General features: G+C 34.1%; 1 protein-coding gene across 1 annotated transcript; it reads right to left on the reverse strand.

Annotated features, from left to right (window-relative positions):
- Positions 1 to 24,741, reverse strand: LOC122026515 (phosphatidylinositol 3-kinase, root isoform-like). The gene is made up of 18 exons (XM_042585254.1): positions 24,732 to 24,741; positions 21,925 to 22,021; positions 21,674 to 21,770; positions 20,311 to 20,469; positions 20,007 to 20,216; positions 19,058 to 19,236; positions 15,854 to 16,001; positions 15,181 to 15,276; positions 14,389 to 14,524; positions 9,520 to 9,641; positions 7,774 to 7,968; positions 7,514 to 7,684; positions 6,385 to 6,522; positions 5,083 to 5,237; positions 4,576 to 4,719; positions 1,071 to 1,218; positions 782 to 983; positions 1 to 191 (listed from the first exon to the last, which is right to left on the reverse strand). Exons 1-17 carry the CDS (start codon positions 24,739 to 24,741, stop codon positions 846 to 848), a joined length of 2,343 nt encoding a protein of 780 aa, XP_042441188.1. The 3' UTR covers positions 1 to 191; positions 782 to 845.
- Positions 24,742 to 27,710: the final 2,969 nt, after the last annotated feature.

Raw genomic sequence — 27,710 nt, forward strand, 5'->3', positions numbered from 1 at the left:
TAAAGAAATGTTTTAGATTGAAAACAGAAGATGCAAACTGTACAAAACGAATTCTAACTAATGATCGCTAATACTATAATCATATCGTTAATTTACAAGATAGTTATTCCAAGCATTAAAGAGAACCTACCTAAATACAGCAGGCGAATTCCGGAACCAGAGCTGAGAAAACAGTGAAACCCTTCAACTTGCTGAATACAAATTGACAACTTATTAATGTGTAAATAGAATAAGTCATTTGTCAGACACCAGAAATAGCATGATTCATATCTTACCGAGAATCTACCATTCAACTAGAATCATTAAACTCATGGTTCATTTATGGTGTGCTCGGTTACAAAACTAATTTAAGGAATGAAATTGACAAGGAATAAATAGGAATACCTATTCTTTAATTTTGGTCATGGAGTGAAATAAACATCATACCCAATTAGAAAATAGTCATTCAGCGAGCAAGGAAAAACAAATAATACGATGCACAAAGAAACACAAGGGCTTTCCAACAGGAAATACGGAGCAGAATATAGGGGAGTATAAGTGTACAAGAATGAATCTATAAGTATAATTATTGCAGATTGGATGGGAACTATGGAGTAGAATTGAAGGCTTATATGTGTACAAGAAAGAATCTATAAGCATAATTCTTGCAGATCGCATGGGAATTATGAAGTAGACTTGAAGGTTTATAAGTGTACAGGAATGAGTCGATATGCATAATTCTTTCAGATTGCAAACTCAAGAATGACTAGAATTAACATGGGGGGTAGGGGGTGGGGGATACCTGGCAGCAAGGTTAACTTTGATACAGGCCCACAAAAGCTGGGAAAACCCACCATGGAGAATAATTAACGCCAGTATTGGGCCCATCGATGGATGGTTTCAACCATTTGAGGGAACAGGGCACTAACACTCTCAGTAATGAGATCCTGGAAGAAGTGTATGGCATCTTCATCATCCAGATCCAAACGGAACTTTTCTTGAACCTAAACACAGATGATCAGATAGTGAACTTGTATATTATTTGATATTCTTATCTGAAATACAAACCATGAAATGAACCATAAGCGCACCTTCAGAATGCCTTTTTCAGGATCAGAAGCAATGTCAGGGATGTTAGAACCAGCTATCAGATGAAAAAGGTTCAATATAAGGTTGCTGGATTTCCGCAAAATGTTGTAGGCTTCACAACAATAAGATTTAAATCTTGTGTAATATTGGCTGCAATGGAAGAACAAACTAAATTATGACATCTATAATGGTTTTTTAAAGGTCTAGCATCTAAACTTAGAGGTCAATCCAACATGCACATGCAAACATTAAACAATAGACAATTTCCAAGAGAAACATTAAAAAGATTTTGAAGATTAACCTTCATCATATATCAGTGAATTTATATAGCTCACAGAAGATTAACCTCGATCATAAGGACTCGGAGTAGACAACTGGTAAGTATGCCTCAACAATTTTCATTTACATATTCTATTGAAGATCTCAAAGCTACTCTTCAGCCTACTTGATATAAGATAGCGAGGTTACAAGGTTATTCTATTCAAGATCACAACACTACTCTTCAGCCTATTTATCGATATAAGATAGATAGGTTAGAAAGACAAAAACCTTCTCCCATAATACCCATCCAGCATTAAAGTTGTCCTTTCTTCCTCAATTTAACCTTCATAAGGGTTCTATTTGTAGTAAATACAAACCATAATGTTTTTCGGTAAGATAGGTCACATTGCCATTAGATCCAGAAATCTAATCATAATTAAACATCCTAACATAAAGGCAACTGATACTTCAACTGTCATGGATATTCGATAAACATTAGGTTGCATCTTAACAAATTTCCTTTTGAGGATGATTAGATGTATAGACAAAATTTCCAAATATGCAATCTTAAAACTATTGTATTACTGACCATAAAACATGCCCATCAGTTGACACATCAGATTTAGAAAGATGAATGTAGAGATGGTAAAGCTACACCCTAAGGACAAACTACTATGAAATCTGGATCCCATATAACTTACACTTTAATTAACAACACCTCTGAATGATATTTTCTCTTAACTAAGTGGTGCAACATTAGATTCCAACCACAAATCTAGTGTGTCTACCAGTGTTCAAAATTTCGTTCTGTGACGGATGGAAGGGGCGAAACTTACTGTTCCGCCAGCACACCGAAACCGGCACCGGACAAGCGATGATTTCGCAGTGCGTCATCGGGAGTGTCACGCGACAGAAGGAATTGCATGCTCGTCGTTCCAAATGCCTCGCACGCCTAGGAAGCCTCGTACGCATAGGACGCCTCGTAGGCAAAGTCGCGAGACTCCTCCGGCGGTGACGGAGGAGGCGCGGGACTCATCTACCGGCTTAAAAAAAATTAAAAATAATAAATCAGATTAATAATCTGATTTTTTTTATTTTTTTTACTGTAAATATATTTTAAATTTTAAAAATAATAATAAAATTTATTAATTAATATTTTAAAAATTAATTTTACTAATTTAAATTTTATTTAAAAATTCTCAAAAAAAATAAAAAAGTCTAATATATGATATTAATAATCTGATTTTTTAAATTATTTTATATTTTTTCACTGTAAATATATTTAAAATTTAAAAAAAAATTATAAATTAATATTTTGAAAATTAATTTTACTGATTTAAATTTTATTTAGAAATTCTAAAAAAATAAAAACAATTCTAATAAATCAAATTAAAATCAATATATAACTTATTTTTAAATTATACACAATCAACATATTTATCTAATAATTACTATATATAAATAAAAAAATACTAAAATCATATCGGCATGGCACGATACGATACCGAAACTATATCGTTCCAGTCTATGACTGACATCTCGGCACGAGACGAGATTTTAAACTTTGGTGTCTATTCTATTACATTTTTGAACCCTAGGAAAGGATATATCACTAGAAAAATTATTTAAATATCTACTAATTATGCTAAATATAATTTTCTCAAGTCATGTTAGTATCTAAGAGTAAATAAGTGTAACTATAAAAATGATAAAATGAGAGGAAAAGAATGTTAAGATGATATGGCTCTTCCAAAAAACACAGAAGTTAAAATGGATCAGAATTGAAGGTGTGAAAAATAGAGGGAAATAGAAAAAACTATGTTTTAATGTAATAAGTGATCTAAAAGATCTAAATATTACTAAAAATATAACCTTAAATATAGTTCAATTCCAGAATAAGACACATGTAGCAAACCCCAAATAGTTAAACGCCTAACTTGTTATTTGTTTGTTTGCAATTTCCACTCATCTTTCTTTATCCTCACTCTTCCAAGTCATCTTCATATCTCATTTTCTTTAAGGATGTCTATACCATTTTAACCTATTTTCTCTCTTGTGAATATTCCTAATTTATTTTTTTACTATTAATTTCACACATCCATCTAAGTATTCTCAACATTTATACACAAACTTTTTACATGTATTATTTCCTAAGTACCCCAAACACTACCATGTAAAACACGACTAGCTATACCATAGTATTACATTAATCTAAGAAAAGAATTAAAGACAAAATATATGATCTTTTTGTCCAAACTTTATAATGAAAATATCCTTCTCCCAAAAACTACATGTATTTTTCAATTAAAAACAATTGGTCCTAATAAATTCCAAGTATGAAAGTTCAAAATCAAATTAAGTACTACGGTTTGAAGGGATTCAAAGAATCCATTCTTTTTACTAGGAACAAAGAATCGTTATGTCTTGGCAAATCAATAGCTAGCTTGTTTTTAGGCCACCCAATACTAGCATTATAAACCAAGAACTGCAATTTCATGCAGTGACGTGCTGAAGTTTTGAAGGGTTAGTTACAGATTGATTGTTATGAAATTGAATAAATTAGGACACAGTTTGTTAAAGTAAAAAAATCAGAATAGACAAGATATTTTTAGCCATTAATCTGTTTTAAAAAATTGTGGTGAGCTGTTAGTTGAAAGGCCATTTAGCACACTGGAACTTTAATCTAGCAATGTGCACATAATTCAAGTATGAGATAATGATACGTGTTGTTGCCTAGTATTGCATTGAATAGTTGTGTGCCATTTGGCATTGCAGCCGTTAGTAAGGCCTGTGACTCAACCATCTACTTCTAAGGAAGCATGTTAAGGTAATTTTCTAGCAAAACCAATATTCAACAAGAAACAAAGAAGCTATCAGTCTGCTATTACTGTCTCTAATGTCATGATTTGCCAAACATTTCACGAATCAATAGAAAGATTAATCATATTTATGTTGATTTAGCAAAGCTATCATCAGATTCTATACAAGTGGTTACTATCTTTTGCTCCGTAAATGTTTGTAGTACATAATTTGGTCAAACAAGAATTCTAATAAATGACCCAAGCCAGTGAAATGGTGATTCAAATGCCAAAAAAACCTAAGAGTGACAAGATAACCATGGAAAATTACAGAAACATAGAATCATATGCATCATTTCAAAGCTGGACATTTTGTTGTGTCTATATTACATTTGCAGGCATTTCACAAATATAAAGAATACATACTATCTTAGATGTCTCAATATACCTTTCAGCTCCACCCATGGCCTCAACCATTTCCTTGCAGAGTTTCATGGGTGGTGGAAATGGCTTGGGATCTCTACCTAATATATAGCCAAAGTCAACATGAAAGAGGCGACCATCATCTCGGAGGAGGAGGTTGTCCAAATGCCTGAAAGTCACATTAGAAAAATGAAAAGTAGGAAAATTGAAAAGTATACAATAAAAATCAGTATATTTACATTCTTCTAGAAATCAAAGAAAGAATTGATCAAATAGTTGAAACAAAGTGCTAAGGTCATGTAAAATGTTTAGCCATAAGGTTGATCCTCATTTCAACTCAAAGAAAGCACGAGACACATTGAGGGATGTTCATCCTATTCTATTGAGCTTGTAGCAAAATATATAGCAGGAAAATTACTCAAACGAAACATGTGGGCAACAAAGTCACTATATTATGCAGTCAAATGCAAATTTCTCATAATATGCATTTTGAAATAATTAATTACAACAAAGAAAAAAGAAGTAGACAGACCTGTCTCCTATCCCCAGTATGTATGTAATAACTGAGTAGCCAGCGCAACTCTTGATAAATGTTTCAAGACATTGAGCTGTTATGCCAAATGGTCCATCTTCATCAGGGTGAAACCGTTGTAAATAACTCACAATACTACGGTCTTCTGATAGAATCTAAGATGATACTATAATATCAGTATTTTCATAATATGTAAAGATACAATGAACCATCAACAAGAAACAATTACTATATTCTTAAGGGCTAAACATTTTCAAGTATAAAACCTGCTCCTTGAGAAACAAATAAAAGCATAATCTAAGCAATGCTTACTCAGTTAAAGGACAAGTGTTAAGTGTAAACTTAATCCTCTCCGCATCACTACAACTCTAAACTCAGTCCGTACTGGTCCAAGTAAAATATCTCTCATATTTGGTTATAAAGTAATTGAAGAAGCAATGTTGATTCATGTACATTAAGCAGTTACTGAATGTACTCTAATTTGGTAATATACTAACTAATCAAGGTTCTAGATACTAGATAACTAAATGATCCTAACTGATTCATTAACTTATAAATTTGCTTTAGTTGATTGTTTCTTCTAACCCAACTTAATGATAGTCTTTATACATGACCTAGTGTAATAATATAAAAGTGTAAAACAAGTCTAAAAAACAAATTATGTTGGCTAGAGAAAGATCATAAAAGATCACGGATAACCCCTCTTTTGAGATATTAATTTTTCATGTTCTCTATTATTTATCTTTAACTATTAATGCAAACAAAATTAAAAAATCACCCTTCAACTACCTACACAGCTCACTATATTTAGATTATTTTCTAGTATTAACAACATTAAATGAAGCTCAGGACCTCATAAGATGTATCATTACCTTATTTCATGTATTTTCTTCTGAAATATAAAGATTCCGTTAATTGTAGCCATGTGTTATCCGGCTAATATTGATGTATCAACCAATTATAATCTATAATAATTATTTTGATCATGACACATTTGAAGACGGGGACAATTATCGAGTTATTCCAACTATAGGTAACCCTCTCTACTTATATGTATATTATTTTATTATTATTTCACACGAAACCCTTGTGAATTTATAAGATCTCAATCAGCTTCTCAAGGCCTTGTACTTTACACAAGACATTATGACACAAAATTTCCAATCATGTGAGTGGAACACAAAACTAATATGTTCAAGAAAACAAGTACTGATCATAGCATGAAAACATGCCAGCAAAATAGTAGTGCACATTTATTTATTCACAAGTGACTAATTCAGTATTGTCAGAACATCAAGATACCTGTGCAAGAGAGCTGGATGGGACAAATTCTAGCATCCCTTCATCTTGCCCAGTTGCAAGAACTCTATATGGAGTTAACTGCAAGTCCAGATTCTCCAATTTTAGCAATCGATCCATTAGAGACACCATTTGGATAACCTGTGTTTAACACAACCCATCAAACTCTTTAAGCCATTAGAGATACACTAAGCTGGCACCATGAACATACACGAAGCAAAAACAGGAAACAAATGAATATAATTTTTCAATAACAAATATTCACCATTGAGAATAATATATTTACACGTTTACTGTGTTCCTTGAACCTTTTTTCCTAGCCCTACCTGTTTGTCTTGGACACCAGACATCAGGATTGACTCTCATAGTCACATTAACCACATGTAAAAAAATTTTAGAAAATGAATTCCCATACATCTAAATTCATATCCATGTGAAAACTCGTCACAAGTGAGTCCAATTAGCGTAGCTTATTTAACAGTTTTATGATTTAGAAGATGTTTCGAATCTTCAATTTACTAACCAGCAACCAAGAACGAACATCAGATGAAACCTCCTAGTTACATTGATCACATGTAAGAGTTGTTAGAATATGAAATGATGCACACCAAAATGGATATGCACGTTTGAATGATTTGGGCAATTCATTCAGAAAAACCTCCTAGTTCAGAAGAACTCTTGTCTGAATGAGTCCAATAATTAACATAGCCTATTGAACAATTCAATGATTTGGGCAAAGTCTATCCCACATCTTCCATTTACCAACAATATGATCTCTAAAAAGAAAAACTTATGTTTACATAACTGAGCAGACTGGGCTCAATTATTCCATAAGAGAGATTTGTAGAACAGAAATTATTGCTTAGAATGTCAAAACTTTATTGTGACTAAAGGTTGAAATTCTCACATGATTTACTTTAGCAAAATAGGAAAGAGGGCATGATCAGAAAATTTTGTATCCAAATCTAGTGGATACATGATATAACTATCTTTTGTTATATGTTTGCTAGGTTATTGCATCTAAAACAACATGCATCGGATTGCCAAAGGAGGATAAGAATAATGTCATAGAAAACTAATCAATAAGAGATACAAAATTCAAATTTAATAGAACCAAAAAAAGGAAACCAACCAGCTGATCTTGACGAAGATCATCCCCCTTTTTAAAGATCACCTTGCAAGTTTCACCACTAAGGGTACTAAATGTAAGACGTAGAGGATGCAGTGCACTTTTGAAAATAGACGACTCTGCTGGGACAATTCCAGTTATCAATGTCCCAGGAGCCAGAGGTGATCGAATGGGCTAACACAAGACAAATAAGAAAAGCATGTGTTAGACATAAAGACACCATAGATATGCAGCTAACCAAATTCAGCTAATGGTAATAATACCTCGTCAAAATAGGTAAGCTCACTAAGAATTCCAGTAAGAAGATGTCGTAACTTCTCTATTTTCTTTTGAGTTCCACCACGTACATTTCTAACGTCCTTTGTAATTGAACACAGCTGAGCTATTAGGTCTGTTTGGCGAACCAAACTCTGCCATAACTTGTATCCATTTTCTTCTCGACTTGTACCAACTTGCAACTGCTCACAACAAAAGAAAGTGTGAGCATTGAGATTCAGAAGCAAGAGAAGATAATTAAATTTTAAAAATTTCAAATCTTTCTTGAACTTTCCAAAACTAAATAAAATTCTAAGATGGATGATCCATCACTATGTAGTCCACAGATAACCAATGTTTGATCATTTCTTTTTTAAATTTTCAACAATAACCTAATAATCTCTCAGGTATCTTAGGTGATAATCCTAGAGGGAAAGTAAAAGTGACAACTAGAAGCAAATAACCCTGGTTTTAATCTTGTTCAGATAGAGGTACAGAATTTACTTTATAATTAATTAGCATAAACCCTAATAGAATTGTGCATGTTAAACACAAAAGGTCATGTACTTGTGTCGTTCCCAGCATAGATATTCTAGTATAGCTTCATGAGGTTCTGCACTCATTCCACAACAGATGCATAATCAAATTTAAGCATTACAAATGTACCTAGGAGTTGAGACCACCACTGTAGTTGTTGACCTGTATGATGCAATTAAAGCTCAAACAACGAGACGGAAAAAAATAAAGGCGAGATTTCTGATTATAACCTAATCGCATTCCGCTGCATCCATTTGTTCTTCTTAAAGATAAATGCCGTCAAAGAAGTGACAAGTCTCTGACACAAATCAGAACATTATCTACCCACCACCCTATAGGTAAAAAAAAGGGCAGCCCGGTGCACGAAGCTCCCGCCATGCGGGGTCCCAGGGAAGGATCCATTGTACGGAGTCTTACCCTGCTTTTTGCAAGAGGCTGTTTCCAGACCACCCTATAGGTAAAGAAATAACTAAATTAAAACTTCATAGAACTCTTCCACAATGTGTGACTATTTAACAACTAACCACTGGTGATTTAATCTGTGCAATATCTGGCATGTTGTTCCTCATTTGGCATGCATAACGTTACTATCTACCTGGACAAGGTTCTTGTCATCAAGTACCAAAGGGGAAAACATTTTAAAGCATACTTTTCTCTCTTTTAACAAAAGAAGCAGACCATCTAGAAATACATAGTTGCAAATCTGGAACCATATTAGGAACATGCCACCGGAAAAACTCAAGGTAGAGCAACAATCACAGATAAAGAATAGCTCAGTGCATGAAGCTCCTGCCAGTGCAGGTCCAGGAAAGGGTCAGACCATATTAGGTCTATTGTATACAACCTTACCTTGCATTGCAATAGACTGTTTCCGCGACTCAAACCCGTGACATCTAAGTCACATTGCAGATTCAACAATCAAATGACATGAGATTGACAGATGTTGCACGAGGCTGTTTCAACAATCACAGATGTTGAAAAAAATATACAGATTCATAGCCTTATACAAGATTGGGATGAAAAATCAATGACAATAATTCATTGCTCCCTGAATATGCAACTGGTGGCATTCCTTCTAGGGATACCAAATAATTATGTGATCTCAACCTACAGAATGACATAAGACAACCTATACGATCTAAAAATTGCAGTACATAAACAAAGAAGTAACTTCTGGCAATTAAGGAATAACAATGAAATGAAATTTAAAATCTGACCTTCATCATGTTGTCCTCCAGCATATCATAAGTACAGTAATAGCGCTTAGCATAGGCAGGATCATGAAGCTCAACTGCTACATACCAACGAAGGAAGCTAGCTAGCTCAATATTTGATAAAGCTGCAATGTTTTAAATGGAAAAGTTTTAAAAGTAAAGACAGAAAAAATCATAGTGAACTGAATAGTATGAAAATCTTGATAGATGAAATTTGAAACTTCAAGATAATATAACTACCATGAAAATGGGATCTGACCTAACAAAAAAAAAGTTGCATTATCATCAAGTCCATAGACAAGTAACAATATTCATTTACTAGCAACAGTTGCAGAAAAGAATGCCAATAGTCATTCAGCAAGCACAATAAATTGATGGCTGTTGAGCAAAGGGTATCTTAGTCAAGGTTTGAAATATCAATCTGTACTAAAGTTTTGATCTTTGACTGAAATGGTACCATTTTAGCAATGTGCCGAGCATTAGTATACTTCAATGTGTCAAGATCAACTCATGAGTTTTAAGCATATAATATTCTTTTACTGACTTTGTCTAGTTCCAAATACAAATCTATAGTATTAGAAAGTTAATTGAGATTAAAATTTTAAAGCACTAAGAGATAGAATATAACTAAGCATTAAAATGAGGGTCATGCATAAGATAATGATATTGATTTTTGTAGCATCCTAGTGAGATTGTACTTATAGTTTTTAATGTAGATTAAATAAAGCTTATAGGACATTTGGCACTGGAGCTAACTTATCCACGTTGATAAATATATCTCAGTTAACAACAATTGGAATTGGAGATGACATAAGTGTAATATATGGATAGTTTCTTTGACTCTGGCATGCCCTCCCTTTACTATTGTTGTACTTTCTCTCCCCATTCTTTTTTTTGGGTTTTTCGTCTCCTTGCCGTCAACAAAGAAAATTGAAAGATAAATGATGGAAAGAAATTCTTCCTTTCTCAGTAGACTCTAAGCGGTATCAATTAAGGTAAGTCCTGTAAGATGTAAACACAGGTGATACAATATCATTCAACTATCTGACATAATATCACTATCAGTCAATGATTAGAGCAATACATTTCTACTCTGCCTACTGTGCTGACAATACCCTTTGGCACTTGAAACCAAAGGTAAGAATAAGTAATAATAATGTAATCATGTCTAATGATTCCATGGATGTATTCTCATTGTTTAGAGAAGTTATAGGTAGTAAAGAAACATGGTTTCAAATTGAATTTCTCACAACTAACAAGAAATCAAACGCCAAGAATTGTAACAATATGTGCATCAGGAATCAGTAGGCATCTTAATGCTATTACTGAAAAATATCTCCTGGGAATGAAAGGACTGATTATCTAAAATTTTAATTCTATGCAGGTCGCCATTGGTTTTTCGATATATGTGCAGTCCTGAAGAAAAAGCTAAAAGACAATATTGGAGGACTACACAATGTTTTAGTGCGATGGACAAAAGTGTCATTCTCTATTCTTGGTGAGATGCAACAGAAAAATTTTGTTTGCCAAGCAGGGTTACAGAATTACTATACCTACACAATTATATGTTGTAACACGCAATTTACACTTTAAGGTAAATGTAGCTCAATATTAACACAGGATGGTAAGAAACAACAATAAAAAATAAAATAAAATAAAAATAAAAAACAGTAGCTTAACAAGGAGAATATATTCCATCTATATTATAGATATATATCTACATTCCCAAATCTATTATTTTGAATGCTGACTTCATTTGTCAATTGACCAATTCATCGTCAACACAAACAATTTGCCAGCAATTGATACATGTCAAGCACAATAAATACCAGAACCAATATGCCCAACCCCCTATTTAAAACTCCGACTAAAATGCCCCAACAGTCAAAAAAGCTAGTTTGAGGTATTTAAGTCAAGTGCTTGCTGCTTCTTTACTAAAAAAGTGGTTGTTATTTGTGTTGTTCTTTGGGATAAGGATCAGTTCACGTGAGTCTGTGCTTGCTCTCGACCACAAATTTGAGGTTGGTTAGGGCTTCAACATGAGCTTGGATTTGATGACAATAAGAATTCCAAGTTCTACATATGCAGCCATTGTTGATCAAGGATATAAACTTGACATGCACACATAGTCTAATCACATTGGGTATGTTATATTCTTCAATGAAGGATTTGATGAGAACTTCATTCTATCATCCCTTTTTATTTTATTTAACTGGCATCTTTGTGATACTATAATGTTAAGATATGTTAAAATTAAATCATCACTTCTCTAATCATGTTTTCAATTAATGGCTAGTAGCGATCCGTGATTTACCTCCTTTGTATTGGCCTAGGGACGGGTTGGCGGGGGCGCTGAGGCGAGCGCCTTCTGCCACATGCCACATGTTTTCAATTAATATAGGTGACAGACTTGCTACAATGGAACAAGGGGTCAATTCCAGATAGGCACATGCCCTCGGGGAAAAAAAACCTTCCCACCCCCTAGCCAACTTGGCAGTTGGCTATAAGCTGACCCCGTGATTTATCTCCCTTCACATAACCTGCAGATGGGCTGTGAGGAGCGCCTGGGGTGAGTGTAATCACCTTTTGCTACCATGTTTTTAATTAATAGAAGTTTGAGAAATAAATATGGATAAAACTTTACAAGGGTTCTAGACTAAATATTGATTTTATTCCACCTCAAGTATAAATCCAAATTGAAATATAAATCATATTTTGGAAGTTGTCTCGTTATTGATTTTACTTCACTTAAATTGCACTTATTCTTTTAAAAAGAAAAATAATTATTTTCAATTTAATATTATTTACCTTTTGATATTTTTTTATTCATATATTCAATCAAGTGTACGTGATCCGACCCTTCCCCGATACCCGCAATAGCAAGACCTTTATGCACCGGACTACCCGTTTATATTCAATCAAGTGTATTAAATGTGTACTCAATTGCACAACATGTAGACATACAAACTAGGGATGACAATGGATAGGATTTAGGTCGGATTTCAAATCCTCCGTACCCATCCCCATTTATTAAATCTATCCTCATACCCAACTCCATATCCATCGGGTATTTAACTTTCATCTCCAACCTCATACCCGTCGAAAGATCGGGTAATCATATCCTACCCATCATCCTATTACTACTTACAATTCTTTTTTAAAAAAAAATATTTCAATGAACCTATAAATATTTATTAAATTCTTAAATTCTTGTACTCCACGCCAACGTTTAAAATCTCAACTTGTGTCGAGGTTTCGATCCCAGACCGGAACGATACGGTTTCAGTATCATATCACGTTGTGCCGATACGATTTCGGCATTTTTTTATTTAAACTTGAAATAATCTTCTAATAATAATAATTCAACTATCTTAATTTAGAATGATCCAAGGTTTATAAGATTATAAGTATTGTATTAGAAATCATATACTTGACAGACCTTTATCAAAATTTCTTAAATAAAAGATATATAATATTTCCTAAGCAGATTAGTAGAGACATTCTAAGATAAAAATATATGTTTCATATGTCAGAAAATAAGAATTCTAAAAGTAAAAAAGCTAAATGTCTTAATATTCATGGATCTAAATTTTAAATTAATTCTATATTTTTTCTATAATAAGTATATAAATTAATTAAAAAATGCTACGTTATATATAATAATTATATTAATTAACTATTTATTTATTTAAATTAATTATTATTTTAAATAATATATATTTAAAATGATAAAAAAACAGAATATTAATTAAATAGTAAACCAGAAAAAAATATAAAATAATTAAAAAATATCAGAATATTAATCTTATTTATTAGAATTCTTTAAATTTTTCAATTTTTTAGAATTTTTAAATAAAATTTAAATTAGTAAAATTAATTTTCAAAATATTAATTAATAAAATTTATTATTTTTTAAAAAAATTTAAATATATTTATATTTTATTGGGATAATTTAATTAGGCTTTATAAAAGCCTCTTCGAAATATCACACTTAAGTTAGCAAATGTTTGAATTAATTAAATCAAAATATTTAATTTTTAATAGTAAAACCTTGAATTCCCGATCTTCTCTTGTCGCGGCGCCGAAGAGTCGCGGGATACGCCTCTGGCGCCACCAGAGGAGTCGCAGGACTCCTCCAGTGCCGCTAGAGGAGTCCTGCGACTCCTCCAGCCGCAATCACGATGGAATCGCGGCACGCCTTCCGTCGCGTGAAGACGAGCGCGTGCGATTGTCGCGTGCTCAATTCCTCTGTCGCGTGCACAAAATTGTTGCTAAATTGGTGTCGGTTTCAGTGTGCGGGTGGAACGGTAAATTTCGCCCGTTCCGCTCAGCACATAACAAAATTTTCAACCATGCTCCTCGCACTCCTTCGATCGGGTGAGGAGTTCTCTTGGAAAAAAAGATAAGATATGTGTTGATAATCGAGTAAAGAGACAAACTATGTTTTTTTTTTTCGAAGCGGAAAGTGGACTATATATATATATATATATATATATATATATATATATGTCAGGTAGGGTATTGGTAGGATTTTACCACATCCGCCTTCATACCCGAACCAAAAAATACTCATACTCGAATACTCGATTATTTAATCGAATCTAAAAATTCCCTCCTCCATTCGGGTCGGATATCGGATTCCCCTTCGGATTCAGAGAACCTATCATCCCTATACAAACTATATCCAGTAAATCTAATTGGGCAAATAATGAACATCTCTAGAAATTCCAATTTGATATTCAAAGGAAGCATAGTCCCAAAATCAAAAAATATAAAATATCCTAAACAAGGACTATTTAGCAAAAATGAAGGCAAAGCAAAACTGTTGATCCAATAATGACAATTAAAAGTTGAAATGAAGAAAAGACATACAACGTTGCACAAGAAATTGTGCCAAGCGAGACTTATCACTTCTCTCAAAGCGAAGAGCCTGGACCAACTGAAGTAAATAACATTTGAGTTCCTCATCATCAGCCCTCTCAAGGACACTAACTGCATAAGCGCGAACCTGTATGGATATTTTGCAAGAAAATTTATCTAAATTTATCATCAATTGAAGTGTCATATCACAAGGAAATGCATGAAATTACTCATTATTAAGTTTTTTTAAAGAAAAAACCCAGCTATTTCTTGTAGTTACTCTTTTCAGAGGCACAACATTGATTACTTGAAACAAAGGATAAACTCTAAACACAATAATAATAGGAAGATAGTCAGTTCTGTCACCAACATCAGTGCTGCGTATTTAATATTCCATTGAATCTTTACCAGTCACTTAGATAAAGTAAAGCTGGTTGCTTTCAGTTAACAACTAGTCCTATCATAAATCTGAACACAGAGGACATGTCACCACATAGGAATGCACTAGTTGGATAGTCATTTAAGCACACATCTCGAATAAGGCAACAATGTTATACATCCATAAGACCTTTTTCAGTTATAGGAGGCCCAGCAAGAAAGAAATAATGTCGAGACAAGGGACGCATACTGACTAGCAGATTTTTTAAGAACACATGTGATACCAAGGTTAAACTAATTATCATTAATTTAGACTTCTAGTCCCCCAAACTAATATGGGTTAGTTTTACATTGGCATTTCAACAGTGAGTTGGCAGTATATTGAACACATTGAACATGCAGAAAACCAACATCTTGAATACTCACTTCTTCACTTTCAAAAACAGGAGACAGAAGCTCCAATGCATCAGTAACATCAATGCTTTCCCACCTTCCCATCAAATCAATTGCTTGTTTTGCTTCCTGTTGAACATATTCACATCAAATGCCAGGCAAGTAAATAATCGTAGAATTTATATATCAGAAACATTTAAATGGTATCTTAGTGTAAAATATATAAACTGATATTGTTTGATAAGTGAGTAGATAAACAGGATTTTTAATTGTGCTTGGAAGGAAAAGTAGATTAATTTTCAAGGACAAGAACAGCCATAATTGCCAATACCACAAGATCCATACAAATAGGGGGAAAAAAAAGAGAAATGGGGCTTACAGCAGTAAAATTACATTTATTCCCTCTACAACCCCCCCTCCCAAAAAAAAAAAAAAATGAACCCATTACCTCCATCTTGGAAATAAAAAGGAATTGAATCTGATTTAGATTTCAGGGCTGGGGTTTTGCTTCATGAGAAACAACAAAATTCCAATGGTCCAAGGGAGATATCAGGTTTTAAAAAAAAAAAAGGCATAACTTCCAAAGTACTTCAAATTCTAGTTAAGGATAGCAATCAGATACTATAGTAATTACTATCAGATGTGTAAATGTGTAAGGATAGAATGCTCAAAATCTAGATGCTAGATCAATTCACAAGATAATAACCTGAATATCACTCCATTCAACACAACGTAGAAATTTAGTAAGAGCTCTCTTCTCCAACATCAAAGAGAAACGAAATTTCCATAACAATTGTCTTTCATCACCCGTCAGTGTGCGTGTTGGAGGATACTTCAAGATTCCCTGTATCAGCCTACACGCCAAATTGCACAATTATTAGTTAAAAAATGGTAGTATCAGGTTCAGCGAATAGAATGCTTTCATAGAGAAGTAGCAAGGCATTGTTGTCAACAAATGTTGCACATAAAACAATATATGTTCTTTTTTTGAATTGCTGGAAGACCAACAAATTGTTAAAGAAACTTTATTAACCAGAGTACATTCAGTGATGTGTATGTATGTGCACAGGAAGAAGGATAAAAGAAAGGCGACCATAAGTTATCTAAGGTTCTTAGCAACACGAATTGCATCCTCAAAGACTATATCATATCATTAGCAAGGTATTAATTTCGTTCCATGTTGGTATGGGTAAAACTTATTGTTTCACCTGCCACTCAGATCATGAAACTTACTCAATATTCAAGATGATGCAAGTGAATTGAGTTGAGGACCAATGATTGGCAATAGGGCTTCTATGAGAAGCTTTTGTGAATTGTGATGAGGTGACTTACAAGATGCAGAGCTTCTTCAGCAATAGTTTCCGGCCTCCTCAAACCAAAACCAGTTTGAGCCACAACAGGATGTGAGGGCTAAGCTTACACGATGGGATGACTCATGAGGTGAACACGAGGGTTTGTGCTAACTGCACCACTGTTCTACAACCCAAGCCATTACCTCCTGCTCTTCTTCTTATTCATCTGTTATGGCTCTACATAAGTTTGAACTTGATTCTACATCACATCTCCTTCCTCTTTTTCTTCAATGCCTTTGGCACGTGTGTCAACAAGCCCAGCACAGCACCAACACCAGGACCATCTCACTTCAACTAAGGTCGGAAACCCCAACTTGGAACAATATTTCAAACATTGATCACTGGTGCCATTTATAAATATGAATAATCTTTTTATGAAATTACCATCTTGATCTTTTTTTCTCAGGGATAATTAGTAATTGAGGGTGTATTACGGCTTCAGCCAAATGATCTAAAGCAGAAGCAGGATGTCTAAAGGGGGATTTACAGGAATTTGGTCTGATATGAGTTCAATTTGTGTTTATTTTGGCTGATTGAGGATAAGAGAAGGTGGGAATCATCTTGAATTCGCTTTTGGGCTTGAATCAGGCTTAAATTAGGTTTGGATTGGACATTTTAGAGTTATGAAATGGTAAAGTTGTTGCCGTGTGACCTAATGATGGTCACGGGTTCGAGTTGTAAAAATGTAGAGTCAGGTTACGTACAATAGACCCTTCCCCGAACCCATATTGGCAGGAGCTTCATGCCATGGGCTCCCCTTTTTTGTTGGACATTTTAGATCTGAACCAATGTTGAACTAGTTAAACTGGTCTGTCTCAGATTGGATAAATTTGCAAGTTAGGTTTGTACTATCGATCACTTTTTCCCAACTCTTGTACAACCCTCTCCCTCTCCACTCATGGTACCAATCCAAAGTCCAAACCCTCCACTTCTCTCACAATCTCACACATATATCTGCCATCGATAGTCAACTGAGCCTCGCTGCACGCAATGCACTCTCCACTAGCTTCATTGTCTCACAGCCCATCATCACTTGCTGTCTTTTGTTGCAACAGCCTGATGTCGTCACCTAGCAGCTGAGATCCTTTTTTTATTCTGCTGCTTAAGCAGAAGCCCTAGCCAATCCCCTTTTCAAGGTGCACCAAGCAGTGACCCTACTGCCCCCTTGCACCTCGTGCCTTTTTCTTTGATGTTTATCTTTGTTCATAATTGTTGTTGACTTTTTTCTATAATTTTCCTATATGTGAGATCTTATAATGTATGTTCATAGTTTCATATAGCTGTGTAGTGACAAGTGACAACATGGTGTTATATGTTATATCATGCTAGACTATTACTTGCATAACTATTCATGTAAGTTATTATGCAATATATATATATATATATATATGAAGTTTTATATGATTGCATGATATTAATAAATGTGGTCTAGCAAGCGGTAATGTAAAATGTTATTTTGGAATGAATAGTATTTATTCTTGCTAGTGTTGGTATACATTTATGATGGTAAGTAGTTAGACTGAGACACATTATAGTAGGTTAGGATATGATAGTTATGTGACAAAACCTAATACAACAATAGAAAATTTACTTATGGATGATGAGAGTTTATGGGTGAATTGCAAATGAGACATGATGCTCTATTGGCAAAAAATCACACATGCTTCGAGAAGGGTGTCCCTATTTCAAACATCCTCTCTTATCCTATCGGTAATATCTTCACCAATATCTTCATATTGAATAAAAGATGCAAGATATCAAAAACTTACTTAAAGCTTAAAAAAATTATATAATATGTTTAATTACTATGGTATATTTATGAAAAAAAAAACACATTCCGAAGCACTTTGAATCAAGAACTCATCAAATTAGAACATGGAAGTATTTTCAGATGATCGAGGATGATCTTTTGACTAATGGTTTCCATGACCTAGCTTAGAAAAGAGTGTTTTGTGATAATGGTACGTGAAAAAAAATGCATTTCCAATAAATTGAAAGTAACTCAGGCAGGAAGAGTGCATCCATCATAACAAAAGAAATAAAGATTAGTATGATAAATGCCATATAGTAATTGCAGTATTCTCGAGGAATCTACTGGGCAGAGGCAGACCCATGATAAAAGATTAAAAGTAATGAATTTGAATGCAACTGGCAACTGCCCCAGCTGTCAGCTGTGGTCACGACCCCCTAGAGCTGCTAATGAAGACAGGATGATGAGAAACTTAGAAGGCTAGAAACAATATAGAGTCCAATTATCTCCCTAATATGATACTGATTTCTATTATTCAAGTAGCAAACACAAATATTCCTTGGCAAACTACATGCTCCCTGGGACACAATGTCGGTATACTTAATCCAAAGTTCAATGTTCCAACCATCAGGTTCAAATTACCATGAAAATGCAATTGTTGACTAAACTTTGTGGGCCTATTTTTAATCAAGAAATCTAGAATGACTTAAAGAAAGTTAAGCTTTGTTAAATAATGGACAATGATAAACAATTAAACATAGAAAAAGCATGGAAAAGCAGAAAATTGCAGCTATAAGAATGAATTTACTTTCTCTCGTTAGAGCTTGGTTTGAGATCCCTATCTATAATCCCACGTGTCAAGCTTCTAGCAAGTTTTAATTGCTTGTGCTCAGAAGGATTTGTCCTTCCAACTTCAGGATCCCATACAGTAACAAGCTCATTTGTGGATGATACAGGGGATGGTGCAAAAAAGTTTGCCCCAGATTCCTGCACGTCAAGTATGAGAAATAAGATCAACATTATTGACAGAGTTATTCTTCGTTTTGAGTTGGTCATGACAGATAGAAAGATTTCACAATAAAACCAAATGCATACTAAAACATTGTACCGAAAGGATAATCTAATAGCAAATTTAAATCTTGTGTGGTCCAAGTGAAATTCCACAAAGATTGAAAAGGCAACAAAGTCAAGTTTCAGTTGTAGCCAGTAGCTTAGAGAAACACTATGCAACCAGCCTGAAGTTGCTCCTCACCGCCCAATATAATGGATTGAAAGATGTACAAACATAGATGAATTCTACACATTTGATCTCATAAATTATGTAATCTAAGCGTCTAAGTTATCCATGAGTCCATGACTAAGATCTCTAACGACAAAGCATGGAAAAAAAGTCAATGCTCCTCTCTATAAAACTCAGTTAATATCATTAACCATCACCAAAATAATTTGAGATTTTACTTTGGCAATCTTCCTGTTACATGAAAAATGGTTCTCGAGGTAATACTCATTTCCAAAATTACTGAAAAGGTAATTGTGTAATAATCAAATGATGATAACTTAGGACCTCAACTGTCACAGAATTACAGTTCTAGCAGCCAACCCTTTTTTAACCAATTAGCAATGACATAACAAAATCAATGAAAGTGTTTTATATGTGGCTACTATATATGTATGAGATTGGAAGCATGAAGAGTCCACATTTTAGCAAACAAAAAGATGCCGTGAAATCATGAAAGCCTTGTGAAGGTACAGCTAACCTGGAAAGCAACTCTGTGTTCAAAAGTGCAGAAGCTGACAACCACGCTAAGGTGAGAATTGTCACTATTAAGGTTTTCTCTGTCCTTAATTTTATCCATAGCTTTAAAAGTAAGACGATCCAGCCAATCAATTTGTTGTATTTGGCCCCTTTCATACTTGTTTACAAGCCTCTCCAGACGTTCTATCTCCCCACGCTCATGTTTAGCAACCTGCTAATTTGTAGGCATTTAAAAAGGTGGATGACTATTGATGCAAAGTCTATGTGAATAAAAAAAAATATCCAACTTATAACCTAATAATAACCTTTCCTGGTGTAGAAGTCGGAATTGCTCCATCTGCTTCTTTTCCAGGCCAAAGTCGAAGCTTTTGCCTCCCTGATTTTAGTTGTTTTTTATTATTAAACAGATAAATTGTTGCTCCACCAACTAAACCATTATCATTACCACATGAGACATCCCAAACCTACAGGGAAATTAAACACAGAAACATATCTTAAAACAACAAGGTACTGATGAATATGCACAGAAAGATAACGGAGGTACTATATATTGAAACAAAAACAGATCCACGAGATTCAAGAAAACAAAAGCAATTTATACAGATAAAACAAACATCTATAAATTGTTGTATGTTTAAACTTGGTATTCCTTGTTGTTGATCTGATATTCCAGATCCAACTAAATTACTAGGAAAGATTACTTCAACACTTGTGGGGAAAAAAGTATATGTGTCTACTACCATTGAAGAAGATTATAAGAATTGAAGCACAACCAGCTCTCTTAATTTTCTCAATAGATTCTTGTCATCTTATCTTATGAAGATATCTGTCAATGTTTTGTCATAATTTTGTGGGATATAAAAATAATAATATCTTCTCTGAGTGTACAGTACCATTCTGGTCTCAGTTCCCTAGGTATCTCATAAGCATAACAAACATGATTATAAGTTAAATGTTATAGCACAAATCATTACCCTACTTAAAAAATAAGTTGCAGATATCGTCCAAATATGAAATCTAAAAATGCTCTCTCACCAGCCCTACTTACTGCACCTCATCCATAGATGCACGACATAGATAATTATGATACATGTAACATCAGCAGAGGCCATAGAGACAGCAACAAATCTTTTCATACTTATTAACTGATATGTTAAGTTTAATAGCAACATATAGTGATTGTTATAAAGCCATATATATGTTAATTCTGAGCTAATAATAAACAGACAAGAACTAGGAGTTTTAGCATAATACTTCATAGAAAGGAATCTAATTCAGAAATTAGAATCATGTTCAAATGGAAATAAAGAACATAAATCACATCTATCAGCAAGACAATTAAACAAATTTTTACAAATTAGCATAGCGTTAGGCCATTTTATGTCAATCTATAAGAATCAAGGAGAAAAAAAAAATCATGGCTATTGCTAGAGTCAGAGTATGTGCAAACTTACAGTAAAACCAAGTATACTTCATAGAAAGGAATCAAATTCAGCAATTAGAATCATGTTCAAATGGAAATAAAGAGCATAAATTGCATTTATCAGCAAGACAATTACGCAATTTTTTACAAGGTAGTATATCTTAAAGCCATTTTATGTCAATGTATATGAAGCATGGAAAGAAGAAAAAGATCTATTGCTAGAGACGCAATATGTGTAGACTTACAGTAAAACCAAGCTGAGCCCGTGAAGTTAAGTCCCGGTACTTTGTGCTCAATGTGATGAGCTCATTCCAGCAATATGGATGTCCTGATGATTCTAGCCTGGGCATATGAAACTTTTTCACTTAGATAATATACAAATAAATAAAAGGTTAAAAAGGTATAAAAATAGAAGGAACTCAGAGCTCTATGTAGCTTTTATGGTTACAAATAGAGTTGAAATAAGCACATGCAGGGTGAAAAGAATAGAGAAAACCTTGTCCTTGTGGGCAGCCCAAAGGGGACACCATCAATATACAAGGTACACTCAACAAATAGTTCTGCATTTTTGTTCCCACTTGATGAATTGCTTTCTGAACAAGATTAAAAAAAACAATGGAATATAGTATCTAACAACACAATGATAGGAAAGAAAAATGTAGACAACAGTCAGTATTATAATTAGTATACAAAGTTCAAAAAGAAAAGCCCAAAATTTTGTGCTAATGTAGGCATTACATATATCTTATAATCTTGATATGGCTTTTTTACCATTCTAGTAAAAAAATCATTGTAAAATAAAATTTCCAAATACTTGTTCACAGGACTGACTCCGAACTAAAATCACTTACAATAACCCAAAATACAACTAAAACTAAATATAGCTATCTATTCTTTTTTTATTACTGATGTGGAGCTTGTTGGCATAGCTAATGAACACATAAAGTTACCCCTCTTTTGGAAATTGTGTTTTCCCTCGAGGACAAAGTTAAAGGTGAATGTGTGTTCTTGGAGGAGACGAAGGAGGTTGTGATCTAGAACTCAAGAGTTGCAAGCAATGACAATCTAGAGGAAGATGAAAGAACGAAGCTATACATTGGCTTGAGGCTACTCCACAAGAACTAAGTTTGAAGATTTCACTAGTTTGCCAAGGTTGTCAACCGTAACGCAATAGGTGTTGGAACTTCTGTCCCCTTCTACAGTTAGCCAATTAAGTGTTTTGATGAATTGGACAAGGGATTTAAGTTAGGTATGTTGTTATATCTAAAACTCCGCCCATGGCGACCAGTCATGGCCGGTCCCAAGCCCGGATAAAGGAAGAGGGTTGTGTTAGGTTGCTAGCCAGCGTCAAAACTATGGCAAATATTCAATAAATGGATTCATTAAACTATTGTACTAATGCTAGGTTGTTCTCCGGAAGGAACGCGTTACAGGGTCCGACTGTAACGTCTCGGCAAAGACCGTTACATCTCCAGAACTCGGGTGTAATGCTAAATATGCAAGAGTTCGCGTTACAGGGTCCGACTGTAACGTCTCAGCAAGGACCGTTACATTTCCATGAGAACTTGGGTATAGTGTTAAATAGATAAGAGTTCTTACATCATAGGTTGGATAAGAACAAATATGATAGGAAAACTAATAATCTAAGATTTGAAACATGGAACATAGGAACTCTCACTGGTAAATCAATGGAGGTAATAGATATGATGATTAGGAGAAGAATTAGTATTTTGTGTGTACAAGAGATGAAATGGACAGGCGAGAAGGCAAAGATGATAGAGAACTCGGGTTTTAAATTATGGTACACTAGGAAAGAGTAAGCAAGAAACGGAGTTGACAAGAGATACTACAGCTACCTAAGTTTCAGAGGAGAAGTTAAAAGTGGACAGACTATAAATTTTAAAATAATAAATGAAAGAACTATGAATATAATTAGCTGATACGCACTAAGGGTGTGAGGATTTAGATTTAAGTTACCAATTCCAGTCATGTGTGGTTGATATATATTTTTGTATGTAGAAATGCTTTAGATTATCACGTGTACAGGGGAGATATTGCCGGATTTTTCCTCTGACTGGGACTCCCCCGAGGCGTGACAATTCAGGTGTTCTAGGAAAAGCGTTAAGCGCATACCTTAGCTAATCTCAGTTGGTTACTTTTTCTCCAAAATTCGTGAGTTCGGTGACCAACTCCTTTAGCTTAACGTGCAGATGAGGAACCATTTCACCTTCCTTTAGTCGTAGATTCGTCAGTTGATTCCGAAGAAGATCTCTTCTTACAAACTTGGCTTCGGAGGATCCTTCGTGAAACTCTAAGAATTTTTTCCAAAGGTCTTTTGTAAACTTGTAGACTTTGATTCTATTTACCTCTTGTGGTGGCAGTGCACTTAGCATATGGAATTCTATTTTTCCATTGGCCACAAATTCAGCTTGTTCCTTCTTTGTTCAACTTTCTTCTTTCTTTAACTCACCGTTGCTGTAAGTAGGTACTACAAACCATTTTTTAAGATAAGAAATATATCAAAATTAGTTTTGAAATAAACCTCCATTTTCTTCTTCCAGTATACGAAGTCTCCATCAAATTTTGGCGAGTGGATGTTTGTTCTAGCCATCGTCTTTTGTTCTTCGGTTGGCAGTTAGTCTTTCTGAAAAGGTTGAGCTCTGATACCAATTGTTGGTCCCTTGCGGCCACCTGCACAATAAAAATAACGAATACCTTTCTCAAACAATCAGGCTTAACATAATTACGCCAGTGAGAATAATATAATTAAAATAAGTACAAGATAAATAGATTTTTACTTGGTTGGCAATCAGAGAATTGCTACTCCAAGGAAGATAAGCTCACTATGAAGATCTCCTTCTCGAACAAAATGTCGGAGGCGGAGAAGCCTCATACACTAAAATGAAGCTCGTAAATGAAAAGTAGGAAGAAGTTTGAAGTACATAGTGTGCTGTTCAAAAAGGAGAAGACTAAGGCTCTATTTATAGCCCACTAGTTGAAATTGACCGATTACTGATGTGGCACAGTCCGGGTGCCCCGACCCTCTCTGGGTGCCCCCAGCGAGACAAATCTTATCTTCTTGTAAACAGCTACGCAATGGCAAAATAATAAAATTTTATTTTGCTCCGGGTGTTCGGACTGTCGTAGACGCTAATCCACAGCGTCGAGGCTGCGAGGTGCCCTGGTTGGGTAAAAATGGTCCGGGTGCCCGGACACTAGTCAACTCAAAGTTGACTTTTTGTCCAAGAATTCCACTCCAGATTCGCTCGCCTAGTGATCTTGAACATCTAGAATAGAGCTCACCTGAACCCATTTCAGGTCTTCTCGAGCAATATTTTGCTCCGGCTTCTTGTCCCTTGGAAACGTCGTGTGCTTCCTTCTCGCCCGCAAGCATACTCTTCCACGACACCTCGTCTCTCGGACGCACCGATCCTGTCGACTCCTTCCCATGCCATCCTTTTCGTTAGCTGCATCTCTCACTCGACTTCTTGTGCTTCTAAGTTCCTGCACACTTAGACACAATGATCAAACCACTTGGTTGATCACATTGAAACTACCACAGGATACTTACAAAATCTTTACTTTAGTGATTACATCATCATATATATCCTTAATTAGTTCAATATATAGTATGCTAACATCTCTTTTTTTTAGAATTCTCCATATAATTTCTCTTGGAACTCTATCATAAAATTTTTCTAAGTCAATAAAAATCATGTGTAGATCATGTTTTTACTTTCGATACTTTTCAATTAGTTACCTGAGAAGATGTATAGCTTCTATTTTTAACCTTCCAAGTATGAATTCAAATTAATTTTTAGTCACCGTGATCTCCTTAATCATTTTTGTATTGCTCTTTTTCAAAGTTTCATAGTATGACTCCCTTATTCTTATATAAGGGAACTAGAGTATTTATCCGCCATTGATCATGTTTTTTTTTATCATTTTCAATATCATGTTAAATAATTTTATAAGTCATTCAATACTTTGTTTCTCTAGGCACTTTCATACCTCTATCGGAATATCTTCTAATCTAATGATTTTTCATTGTACATCTCATTTAAAGCTTATTTTACTTTTTAAATTTGAATTCTGATAATTAAATTTCTATACATATTTCCTCTACTTAAATTACCTAAATTAAATTGGTTATATAAACCTTCATTAAAAAGTTGATGACCTTCTTTCCACAGCTCTGTTTCTCCATCGTTTACTAATCAATTGTACATCTTTAATATATTATTTGGATAAGATCTACATGACTCCAATATATCACTTTAGTTATTCATAAATATATTTCTCCCTTTTTTTATCCGATTTTTTTATATAACCATTCAAAAGTTTCAATCTTTGCTTCATTACTACGTTCTTAGCATCTTGTTGGCTATTGTATATTTTTTTTTAAGTTTTTCTAATTTTTACAAATATATAATTTCCTATAAACTATTTATTTTTTCTTCATTTTCTTTTGTACTTTATTATTCCACCACTAAGATTTCTTACTTGGTGGTACATGCCCCTTTGACTCACCGAGTACATTATTTTTAACTTTGATATCATCTTATCTCATATCATATTAGACTCACCATATATTTTACTTAATACTTGTAATCTTATCTTCTCCTTAAATATATTTTATTTTTCATCATTTAACTTCCAGCACTTAATTGTAAGAGTTGTATATATTTTTCTTCTATTGATTCTATGTTTGAGGCGTATTTCCAACACTACTAACTTATGTTAGGTAGTTAAGCTTTCTCAAAGGATGACTTTGTAATTTTTACAAATCTTTCTAACTCTCTTTCTAATTATGATAAAGTCAATTTGTGATTTATTAATCTCACTTTTGAACATGATCAAGTGTGTTTCTCTTTTCTTAAAAATATATTAACTAAGATAAAGTCATATGTTATCATAAAATCTAATATAGTTTTCCCTTCTTCATTTCTTCTTCCAAACTCTTAACCCCATGGATGGATATGATTAAAAAAAATTATAGGGGAGTGTATTGTTGGGTCATCTTCATTAAAAGTTCATAAACATGCTAGTACTTAAGTTTGTAAGAGCAATTTTTACATTGTGTCTTCTTTCGCATAGCATTATATGATGATGTCGGCAATCAAGACAGAGCTAAATAGGTGGTGTCGGGATCTGAGACTGAGCCAGATGGTGTTGACGACTGAGACCGAGATATAGGCATTATCGGCAACTAAGGCCGAAGCATGTAGATGATACCAGGATCTAAGACTGAACCGAAAGCGGTATTCGAAGATGTCTAGATTTGAAGCCAAGACTAGGTGCATCAAGGCTGGGTAAGATAGGAATTGGAGGATGTTTGAGTCAAAAGTCGAGACATGAGCGTTGTTGGTGACTAAGATCAAAATGCGTGTCAGGATCAAGAGTTGAGATAGAAGTCATTGTAGTTGACTTACACTTAACCAAACTTGAATCTCAATGAGTTTACTGAGCCAGTTTAATCAAATCCGAGTCTCAATTGAAAAGAGTCTAAATTTTTTTTAGGTCATTCTTGACTTTGACTAGCAAATCATCATATCTTTTGCCCTACGGAACATGTGGGTTTACATAAAACTACCACATCAATAGTGATGCTCCAAGTTACTTGATGTTATTGATGAGGACAAAGTATTATTATTTGGTTGTTTTGGATGATGAACGTAGAGATTGTTATAAATGGTAGAGACTCAAAAAAACATTTAAATATAGTAACTTCAATGTTGTGTAAATATTTTTTTTAACATTATCAAGGTTTAGATTCTTATATAGATTGTCACTACAACTATTATTTATTCCTTTATTCTATCTCTTTTACTAGTATTTTTTTTCCAATTATAAACTTCTTTCTATCATCACAAAGCATCTCAAGTTTTTACTGTATACAGAAACTCCTTGTATTTCCATCCTCGATTTGCATATGTGAGAAGGAGATCGATTCGTGCTAGAGGAACTAGTTATGAATCAAGTTGGCATGCACACACGTTATAAGCTTGTTTCTGGGTTCAAGTTGGACTCGCCAAAGGATTCCTTGACATGTTCAATATAAGAAAACTGAAAGCTTAATTATTCAACTCAGCCCATTTTGATTTATTATGTTCGGTTCTTTAATTGTTTAACGTGTTTTTCTATGATGTCTGTTAATAGTCTTCGATTTTGTGCATCTGTCGCATCTGTCAATTATATGGGCGAATGCACTTGAAGAACATTTTATGGAGTAAGACCAAGGCAATTCCCTGGTGGTCTTGGAGGAATATGAGGAACGGGGAC

Source organism: Zingiber officinale, chromosome 10A (assembly GCF_018446385.1).
Source record: "Zingiber officinale cultivar Zhangliang chromosome 10A, Zo_v1.1, whole genome shotgun sequence".
NCBI lineage: Eukaryota > Viridiplantae > Streptophyta > Magnoliopsida > Zingiberales > Zingiberaceae > Zingiber > Zingiber officinale.

What these genes read in the sequence shown, in the direction of transcription:
- LOC122026515 (XM_042585254.1), bottom strand. An exon ending in CTGTTTTTGAAAGTGAAGAA is followed by an intron (nt 14,525 to 15,180) that starts GTGAGTATTCAA and finishes ATATCCATACAG; the next exon opens with GTTCGCGCTTATGCAGTTAG. An exon ending in GCCATGGGTGGAGCTGAAAG is followed by an intron (nt 1,219 to 4,575) that starts GTATATTGAGAC and finishes CTTCCATTGCAG; the next exon opens with CCAATATTACACAAGATTTA.